The 10790-nt window shown below is 41.6% G+C and overlaps 1 protein-coding gene across 1 annotated transcript; it reads right to left on the bottom strand.

Moving 5' to 3' along the window:
* Window positions 1–244: 244 nt before the first annotated feature.
* LOC136532853 (uncharacterized) lies at window positions 245–9833 on the bottom strand. The gene is made up of 10 exons (XM_066525431.1): window positions 8491–9833; window positions 6771–7250; window positions 6388–6689; window positions 4908–5633; window positions 4546–4824; window positions 3896–4057; window positions 2866–3801; window positions 2563–2778; window positions 1772–2032; window positions 245–864 (listed from the first exon to the last, which is right to left on the bottom strand). The coding sequence occupies exons 1-10, from the start codon at window positions 9776–9778 to the stop codon at window positions 514–516; spliced, it is 5001 nt and encodes a 1666-aa protein (XP_066381528.1). The 5' UTR covers window positions 9779–9833; the 3' UTR covers window positions 245–513.
* Between the last annotated feature and the right edge of the window lie 957 nt (window positions 9834–10790).

Genomic DNA, 10790 nt, shown 5'->3' with positions numbered 1-10790 from the left:
GCCCTCTCACACGTGCACTGTTCACATAAACAGTATTTCCAGTTAGAAATAGTATTTTTCTCTCCTATAAACCGGCAACCGTACTTCCTAGCAAACCAGTAACGAACACGCCAACGGTTTCGAACATGCTGACGGACCACTGATGTACTTAACTCTAAATAAAATAAAGCCTCGTACCCGGTCACCTTTACCTACCGCACCGCAACTCTCCTCGAAAACAAATGAACCTGGATGCTTTTAGAAGTGAACAAGCACAACCATTCCCATAGCTCTCCACTTGCACCTGATATTTCCATCGGTTTCCTTGATTATTACATACATTATTTCATATCAAGCCCTTCACGCCCATGCGATATCAAGCCGACGGCACTACCAAGTAAGTACAAGAAGAAAGCCTGACGGAAGGCCAGGAACAAAAAGGCTATCACGTTGGGCTTGCTCAGCGGCTGCAAAATACGCCCAGGCAAATGTCGCCCGTTGAATAAAATGCGCAAAATCGCCACCTCTTCCCACTCAGCTCGGATTGAACCAGCGGCCCGTCGCACCGTTCAGTTGCCCATTCCCATGGATCCCTGCACCGTTGGGTGCCATTGGGGATGTGGGGATCCGTGAAGCCGGAGGGCCAACTGCCACTGAAGGAGGCGAGGAGAATAAGGCGGGGATGTGAGAAAGGGCAGGGCCACCCAAGAGATGGCTGCTACCTTTCCTTTGCTGGATAGCTTTGATCTGCCTTAAACTCTGCTCGTGGATGTTTGCAAGTGCCTCCAGCTCATCCAACGACAATGATTCGACGCCAACACCATATAGTGGAGCATGCCGGGCCATCTCTTCTTGGAGTGACGTTTCAAGTGTCCGAATGTATTGCTGAAAATGATGATACATCAGTAAACATTATAGGTTAGTTGTGATACAAGATTCTACACTAGTAATAAGAGCAGCAGCAGGAAAATAATATGGATTTGCCAAATTGGTCATGATAATGAGTACCCCGGGCCATTCAAAGTTGTTCATAACCAGCACATACTAGCTGAAAACCAAGTACAGCTCAGGTAGTGATGACAGGCATAAAAAAAGTTACTAATCCACCACAGAAATTTGCATGTTCGCAATGTTGTAATCAGTAAGGTCCATAGAGTTTTGCTCGGCATTCAATTAGATCAATTAAAAATAACGCAGGGTTCATCCAAAAACCAGGCATACCATTTGGACTACCTATCTAAAAATCAATATGGAAAATATTATATGGCGCCCAAGGGGGTGGCACCCTCTTAAGCTCAAATATCAAGTTGCAATATTTCAAAAAAAAAAAATCATCACAAAAACCATGTATTTATTGATGTTGATATTAAAAACAGAAGTGTCACTGTCAGCACATGATGAACACTGCCAAGTTGACTGCTTGTCTATTTTGTTTCTTGACATCTGGGAGTAATTTCAAACTGAATTGTTGTGGCTATACTTAACTTTATATGTTCTACATACATGATTTTTGTGATGATTTTTTTAAACAATGCAACATGGTATTTTAGCTAACGAGGGCACCAGCCCCCCTGGGTGCCAAATCTGCACTCTACAGGCAATACTGTTTCCCGATATCATGGACAAGTCCCTAAAAACGTATGATGCCATTGACTAATACATCTTTGTGACAAAAAAAAAACTATGAAAAGAATTGTCATATTTTTAACAATGCATTTGAAGTAGTCAATATAGGTGCAAGTGTGGAACATACAATAGTTGTGGAAACATAAAAAATTAGCAAGGTGGAAACCTGGCAAACTTGCAGTTTGGATTCCATGCCATCAATGTATGCTTCACAACGAGTAATTTGCTCTTCTTTTTCCTTTTTTTCTCCCTCTGTTTGCCCAACTGTCTGTGTCAGCCTTCTCACTTCATTCTCAAGTGATTTTCGAATTTCTTCACGAGTCTGTGTTTCAGCTGCATAACGTTTTAATTCATCGTCAAACCTTTTCCTTGAAGCTTCAGCATTCTTCAGCCGTTCTGCTAATGTATTTTTCTCCTTTGTCACTTTCTGCAGCACATAGCACATTAGTTTGGTTGTTTAAAAATGTATAGCAAATACCATTGGTATCATTTGAAATGTAAACAGTTAGATGAAGGTCATGATAACTGATATCTCTACTCCCTCCGGTCCAGTTTATAAGGCGCACAGACACATATCAAGATTCGGACTTCACAATCTTTGACCAATAATTTGGCAAACAATTTTAAAATTGTAAAACAAACTTGATACGGTTTCTTAAAACAGTGAGTGCGCTATCATCCTACACTTAACCTCAATCATAAGGGATAAGTTCTGCATACTGCATATAGAGACTCAAGGTCAAGGTGTGCAGACATATTAAGAATAACTCAACACAAACTACAATGGTAGCCAAAAGAAAACATGGCAAGGAAATAATTTATTTCGACAATCGGTATCATAACCAGTCTATCAAACAATTGATGACAAGAAACACAACAGAAACAGATGAACAGTTTATTTTGATCAGCATAAACACATTTTTTGACACATATTGTTTAGGATTACTACTTCTTTACCTTTAATTCTTCACGTTTCCGTGCTTTCACCAAGGAGAGTTGTGACTCTGCATCATTAAGACGATCATGAAGATTCCTCTTTTCAGCAGAGAGCTTTGCAATCTGATCACCTTTCTCTGATCGCACCCATTCCAACTGATTCTCAATCTCTCGCATCTGATCGGATAATGCCTTCTTCTCACGAGTAAAACGATCCCTCTCAGCTTTTAGCTCAGACTACAGCAACGAGAAAATCAATAAATGTTAGGCTAACAAACAAAGATGAAAAAAAAGGGTTAACAGCTGGTCACAACAAAGAAATACCCTTAGACCGCCATTAGTTGCCTCCAACTCAGTTCGCTGTTGGTTTAGTGCAATCTTTTCGTTGGTGAAATTTGTTTGCTCCATTTCCATGTCCTCTCGAAGACGAATATTTTCATCTTCAGTAGCACATATTTGGTGCCAAAGATTTGCACGGTCAGCCTGAGCAACTTCAGCAACCTCACGCATCATGTTCAAAACAGGTCTCGCGATCCCATACTCCTCCTTAACAAGAAATACCAAGACATCCATATCGATGTCAACTGCTCGGCAGTTATCTGATGTATTTGTTGCTCGATCAACAAGGCCCTTAAGAATTCTATATCTATAATGATCCTCGGCATAGATCTTAAATATGATAGCGTAAAGCATCCGCACAAAATCTTGAACCTTCGTTTCTGTAGATAGAGATAATACCTCACCAAGTGCAAGGACTGAAGTGAAATCATTTTCTTGGACAGATAAAGGTTCAAACTGCCCATCTAACAGAACTTGTTTGTTCTGTGAATCATTCACAACAGACCCAGACTTTGAACTTGACCTGTAAGAATGTCTTCTTTCCAGCACCATGGCTACTAATTGTAGACCAAAGGACCCTCGCAATAAAGCCCTCTCAAAAACCTGTGCGACTTCAACAAATAATCCAGGCATTGATAACATTTCTATCAGTGCAAAAACATCTGATAGATGACTTCTTCCATGCACAGCTTGCTCTTGCCAAGAATACATCCCTTCAGCTGAAAGCCCATCTGTAGAACAAGTACTACAAGGCGATGTTGATGATAGGCAGTTGTTTTCAGGCTCACAATCAGAATCAATATCCTTCAATATAGCTTCAGCTACATCTGGCTGGGTTTGAATTGTTTTAGACAAAAAGTCAAGCACGCAATGTGGAACTTCAGTTCCCAAATCTTTCAATCTCAATCTAACAGCTCTAACCTTTGGAAATCAAAAAAACAAAGCAGTTAATGATATGAAAAGTGAGAAGATGCTGAGCAAGCAGGAAGTCAAGAAGCATGACTGGTAAACATACCGCTACAGAAAGATGCTGACACTGTGATGCCGCCTTAAGAACATAAGTAATGGCAGCTACAAGAGGCTCATCATTTGAGTCAGACAATAATTCAAGTGCATGAACAGATGCCTGTTTCCAGATACCACTTTCAAGTTCTAACTCAGAAAGAGCACCAAAAACCTACCATAATTAATTGAAAAAAAAAATCGTGTCAGGTATTAGTTGTTCACATATATTTTATATAAGCTAATCAAGCACAATAGCTATCCACAAATACAATCATATAAACCCACAATACATACAGTAGAACAAATGCAGACACATCATCTATTCATTCCCAAAATAGCGGAAACCATATGCTTTCACACAACAAAATTACTGAAAAGTGTCCAAAAAGTTAAATTAGCCAAAACCATACTAAGGGCCACACCACAAGCCAAGGTGCACACTTCTTAATCTTTGATAAAGAAATAAGATTTTGTAGATTATAACATACAGATTCAGTACAATTGGATTTATATTTGAAAGTACTTTCATATGATGTCAATCTCGTGGTCATTAACAATATAACATAAGAGATATTAACAGTCGCGTAGCCCTGGAGACCATCCCAGGTCAATACATGCCCCATAGTAGCACTATAGCATAGTCTTAGGAGGCAAACTTACTGGCAATCTCAATGAAGGCTCTGCATCTGGCTTTTGAAGATGATCTAACAGGGCACAAGCTGCAAGGGAGTGTTCCGAACCATCCACCAACTTTGGTACAAGGGAAATCAAATCTTGCTGGAGCTGTTTTGGAGCTTTCTCGAGGACAAGTGCAATCTTTCGGACAGCCTGGGGCCGCCTTCTTGGTTCACTGCATCCATGTGGGACAGCGCTGTCCAATGCCCTCAATGAATTAACAATCAACCCTAACAGTTCCTCTGATTGCTCTGGCCATTTTGACTGAGAAAAAAATTGGTCAGATCATACACTAATTGAAGGAATGTGATCATAAAGGTTAAAAAATAATAAACCTCAAATCATACCCAGGAAGCCAGCTCGAGGCCTTCATCTGCTGGCAAATCAGCAGCAGATGTTTCTGGAGGAAAACAGGAATGTTCTAGATTATTTACAGCGATCTCAGTTGCAGCCAAATCTGTATTACGCATTGCAGGACTATCTCGAATATCATCACTATTAGATTCCACCCTCGCATACACATCATTGCATGCACAATCTGTTAGTTCACCTTCAACGCTAAGCTCTGGTGGAGAGCTAGCCCCATTTGAATCAGGAGAAGCTTTAGTGCTTGCTGAGGAATCACTTTCTTCTGAAGGTTGGCAACACTCAACCATTATATCTAGAAGCAAATCTATGATAGCCTGCTTCAAGGCACTAACCCCCATCAGCAAGCTAATGAGACTTGTGGAGCTTGAGCTTGAATCACACTTTGAAGCATCTTTCTTTCCACCACTCTTGGTGGATACTTTGGTTGGAAGAAGCATACGCTTAACTTTTGCTGGGTTATCCAGATAAACACGCAGACCAGTAAGGAATCCAGCTATCGCAGTAGCATCTGTTAGAATTTTCTCTCTTAAAGTAACCTGTGGTTGAGTATAGTTATCTTCGTATGTAAGAGAAAATCCAGCTCTCGAGAGGAGGCTCCGGAAAATATCCTCCTCATCACCACTCATATCTTCGCTATCTTCAGAATCAACAAGTTCATCAGGATCTGTCGACAATTCATCCTGGTCATCATCTGAGGCCCAAACCTGGTAGACAAGTTAATTATGAGCCTAATAAGAAAAGAGCACTGTCTGCCATATGAGCACATCTGGTTATCAGTTCCAAGAATGTACCATGAACAAAACGGATATTTATATCAGTGTCACATTAGGAAGGACTACAACTTGTGCACAAGCACAGCTACAACTTACATACAAATATCATGCTATGACCCATATAAAATCCTTCAAAGGTAAAGATTAAAGTCTGCTTAGTCAACAATAGTTAACTAATCCAGCACATAATGTTATCTTCCGAAGATGTTAAAGTCATATGACATCCGTTCAAAAAGGGGAAAAAAAGGCGGGGGGTCAGAGGACATCCCATTGCTTTGAGTGAACTAGCAAATATGAAGCATCATTGCAATATACAGCAGGACACATTTCCTATAGGCCATAGCTAGGCCAGCATAGTCCTCAGCAGTAACAAGCACAAAAAATGTAACTAAAACAGTAAACAAAAGGGCCAAGTGTGCTTCAACATGGATAGCTGATGCTACACAAGCCTCATTAAACAATGCAATTCATTCATTCCCTTGCTAAAAAAATTATGGGTTCACAGGACTCTTAACTGCAATCTGATAGGTGCACAGTTTGCTATGCTTACAATTGTTTTCATTGGCATATGCTGTAGCAAATCAGTAAAACTCTACGTATCAGCTGCTTCACTAAACTTCCCTCTGCCTATGCATTAAAAAGCACAAATAGACAAGACATGAAGAAAAAGCAAATGAAAACTCACCTCAAGATCAGAGAAATCAAACCATGGGCAACAGTCTATGATTTCACAAGTGAAAATAACAGTGTCCCGAACAAGAAAGCCAGCATCAGTGTCAACCATGTCCGAAGTCTTCATAAACTGGAGAACAGAATTATTCCATGTTTTCGTGCAGATTGAAGATTCCTTGCACACAGTTTTTGCAGAATTCTTCTGATTAACTATAGCCATTTTATAATGTACCCAAAAGTTCTTATCAGGATCATACCCAGATGACTGATCACTCTCCAAGTATATGCAGATCGTATCAAACGACTCATATACACCTGCAAGTTACGATGAGGTAAACACAACGTAAGGGTTTGGTGCAGCTGTATAAGACAAGAAAGTGAATAAATTTACTTTACCTATCCGCAGCTCACAACCCCCAGCCTGAAAAAATTTACTAAAAATCTTTCTGGACTCCATAATCTCCTTAAAAGACAAGAAATTTTCCACTTTCCATGTGAATGATGGCCGCTTTGGTAAAGCTTCAATCTGACATCCATAAGTTGAACTGCATATTTCAGAATCTTCATCGGTAAGCTCTTGCATAGTTGCTGTTTCCTTCAGAATGAGAACCTCGGCTGAAAACACAACAGTATCCTGCACGAGAAAACCTGCATCCTGATCAAAGAGGCTAGTTAATGTCACAAATTCGCGCCAACCCCAATCTTTCGCTGACTTAGAGTAACGATTCTGAGACTCTTTCGTGATCGACTTCTCCTCCACTTTTTGGTTGATGACAGAGAGACGATGGCTCACAAAGCAACTCCATTCAGTAGTTGTATTTCGGGGATCTGTAACTTCCAGAAACACTGACAGGTGGCATGGTGGTTGAGACTGCCCTGGTTGCAGCAACATAAACAAAACCAAGTGAAAGTATCAGTACCGAATTCTAAGAGTGCCCACATATGCAACATTAACAAGTAATCATACTCAGATGCTACTGAAAAATGGACACAGTTTTCTTATAGTGAAAACAAGTTCAAACTTCTAATGGACTAAAACATTGGGGACTGCCATAGAAATATGGACTCAGTGGCAGCAGTTACTGCCCCCAAACAAAACTAAGTACTTGGTCTATAACACTGAATTCAACATCGAGGGAAGGAGCCCCAGGAAACCCAAGTTGTGGCCGCATCTGCAAATGCATATTCGACTTCAAAAGTAGAATTTAAGGTCAATTTGATGCTTCGATATAGTCTATAGTCATATAGTGTAATCATGAGTCAACTCTTGGATCAGCTCCAACAAAAATTGGCACTGTTTTACAATCTCAAACAAAATAGGGGATTTAATAACAAAAGAAAAGAAAAAAAATCAACACTCACTGTGGTGCTCTACGAATGCTGCTACATGGGGAAAATAACACTTGTTAGTGGCATCCATTGGTTTTATGCCACACGAATAAGCACTTCATTAACAGGGATCATGGATGGACAAAATGTGAAATCAACATGATATATTGTTTTGGAAGAGGCAGCAGCTACTTATACAAGATAAAAAGTGTGCCTACCATCCACAAGGACAAGTAGGACAGCTTACAACCTGTTCGCTTGCTCGTAAACGATCGTAAATTTCCAGCCAGAAACAGTATTTTTCTCTCACACCAAACCAGCCAGCAGTAAATAATTCACGATCGTTTATGGCCTCCCGAACATGCTGTTATTTGAGAGCAATAGTTATAAGCCACGCCTAAGAGAGAGAAGTTATGCCAGTGTAATCATTGATTGCCTGATTGGTACATTAACTATTAACTATTGTTTCTAGGTACAAATTAAGAATTGATTTTTATGGTAAAAATTTCATTAATTCCAAATGAATGGCAAACTTCAAATGCATGTCTGGATTTCACCGTTACAATTCCCGAACCAATTTAATCAAGCACCCCTGACCATTGATTCACATTTTTTCAATCATTAAGAATCTAAAAGATTTGTGCAGACCATGCAGGTGTACACATGCTTAGTTGCCTACAGCATTTCACCAAGTTTCACTCCACAAGCAGTTCAATGTATGTCCGAACAGAATCCACAAAGTCAATTTCAAAGCTACCATATGAGAAGCATAAGCCCTAGTGCTTACCCCGTGGATAAACAATAATACGGCAGTCTCGATTCCCAACTTGAAACCGTCTGCTTTTGATACATAGACCCACGATCTTGCGCTTTTTGAGAAGCTCCTTGAGTCTTGTGAAGCTTTCAATCCTCCACACAAACTTCCCAAAGTGTCCATCTGACTTCCTAGCCCCAGCACGCCCACCACTAGCACCACATATTCCGGGAACCATTGGCAAGCTCCGAGTGAATGAGTTTGACTCTTTTATGACATGCACTGAGGCACTAAACACCACAGCCCCATCTACCAGGTATCCGCTATCAGCAGCCAAAAACTCATCCATCTTGATGTATTCTCCCCAACCTAGACTGGCACTGTCCGCCCCAAACCGACCATACGAGTCCTTGTGGATATGGCTCCCACCAGACCTCTGATTAAGGATCGAAATGCGGAAAAGACACCAGCACCCGCGATCACCATCTGGCACACCACTCCCTGTACCACCTGATGTCAATGCCGATGCCGATGACCCAGATGCTACCTGCACAACGGGCTCCTTGCTTTCCAGACAAACAGATAAATGCTCTGCGCCAGAGACATTGCTCTGATAGACGCTAATCCGGAGCCCGCAGTCAGTCCCGCCAGCAGAGGCAGCGGCAGGGAAGAATGCAGGGCTCATGATCTTCTGTGTGCGGATCATTTCTCGGAAGAGGCCAAAATTCAGCACCTTCCAGGTAAAACGACCGTCGGCATCGGCGAAGGAGGCCGCCTCGGAGAGCACAGATATGTCAGCAGCAATGACGAGGGCGTCGTGGGGCTGGAAGAGGATGGCGGCGGAGGAGGAGGGCGCAAAATCGCACCAGCCGTGGGAGCGCTTCTTGGACGAGAATCGGTGCCAGGAATCGCGGCCCAGCGACTTGGCGGGATCGGTGGGGTGCACGACGGAGAGGCGGTAGCTGAGGAAGCAGTCCCATTTGGAGGAGGTGGTTGTCGTGGTGGATGACGACGACGACACCGGGGTTTTGGGGTCGAGGACCTGTAGGTAGAGGGAGAGGTACCCCGGCAGCGCCTGCGAGTCGCCGCGCGGGTAGAGGAGGAGGCGGCAGTCGAAGCCGCCGACCTCGAAGTACCGGCTGTAGAAGGTGCGGGCGCGGGTGCGGGGGAAGTCCGGGAGCGTCCACCGGCAGGAGGCGGAGGCGTCCCCGCGGCGGTCGACCGTGAACGTCGCCGACGTGGAGTCGGACGGCGAAGGGGAAGGGTCATCGGTGGTGACCGCCGCCGCCGCCGCCGCCGCGGCGGAAGTGGTGGGCTTCATGGATTGGGGATTTTTGGTTTGTGTTTTCGGGGTGTGTTTTCTCTCCCTTTTTTTTTCTTTGGTCTTTGGCTCTTGGAGATGAGGCGAGGAGGGTGGTGCTGTTTTTTTATTTGTTTATTTATTCTGTTTTCCTATCCTTCCGTTTCTTTATTTTGGTAATCAATAATGCCAGTGCCACCTACTAATGTATGATTCACCTTTCACATTTTCTTCCTCCTACTAGAGTGAATGTGCTATATGAATAAAGCTCTGGCTGCAAGTCGAAAAGTTTGTTGGGGAGAAAGGGAATGTGAGGTTTTATGATCTAACTTAATCTCTCGACTAATTAACAATTAGGGTTGACAATTTTTCATATATGTGACTAGCTTGTAAGAATCCATGCATGTTGTGTTAGTAACATAATCTAGTTTGGTATTGTATATTTTTGTATTTGTATAAACAAATAATGGCTTAATCCTTGGGAAGTTTGTAAGTTCGTTATGTGACAAAAAGGAAAAGATATGGTTTTATCAAGTATGTTCAATACAAACATATAACAACTAAAGTAATAATAAATAAATGACTTGAAGGTAGGTTTGGAAGTGTATTCGATTTGCTCTTAGTCACTACGTCAAAAAAATTGTCTGTTTGTAACTTTTGTCGTGTTTCATACAACACCCACTAGGTACATCATAAAAAAAATACCAAACACTAAAACTTGTATGAAATCGCAGAGGAATATAGTTAAAGTGAACAGTTCTTAAACATTATAAGATATATGATGAGGAAGGTGTCATTTATTATAAGATATGATACTTGAAAATGAGAAAGCGAAACATGTATTAGCATGGTTGATAACAATAACCATGAGTAACAAAACAACAAAAATGGCTAGATATATTCTTCAACTAACAATTATATATTGCATATATTTAATAAACCAAGTGGACACCAAGGTTCTACAACGGAAGATGTGTACAACTATAGGTTACGAGGTTGGACCTAAGAAATTCAACTCAGTAAATGGGTCTTA

The sequence above is a fragment of the Miscanthus floridulus genome, unplaced genomic scaffold (assembly GCF_019320115.1).
Source record: "Miscanthus floridulus cultivar M001 unplaced genomic scaffold, ASM1932011v1 fs_72_2_3, whole genome shotgun sequence".
NCBI lineage: Eukaryota > Viridiplantae > Streptophyta > Magnoliopsida > Poales > Poaceae > Miscanthus > Miscanthus floridulus.
Note: the sequence above shows the minus strand (reverse complement) of the source record. Positions and strands in the feature narration are given on the sequence as shown.

Coding starts and splice junctions, on each gene's coding strand:
- LOC136532853 (XM_066525431.1), bottom strand. CDS start 9,778: ATGAAGCCCACCACTTCCGCCGCGGCGGCGGCGGCGGCGGCGGTCACC. Junction 4,825..4,907: donor GCCTCGAGCTGGCTTCCTGG/GTATGATTTGAG, acceptor TTTTTTTCTCAG/TCAAAATGGCCAGAGCAATC. Junction 865..1,771: donor CCAAACTGCAAGTTTGCCAG/GTTTCCACCTTG, acceptor CATCATTTTCAG/CAATACATTCGGACACTTGA.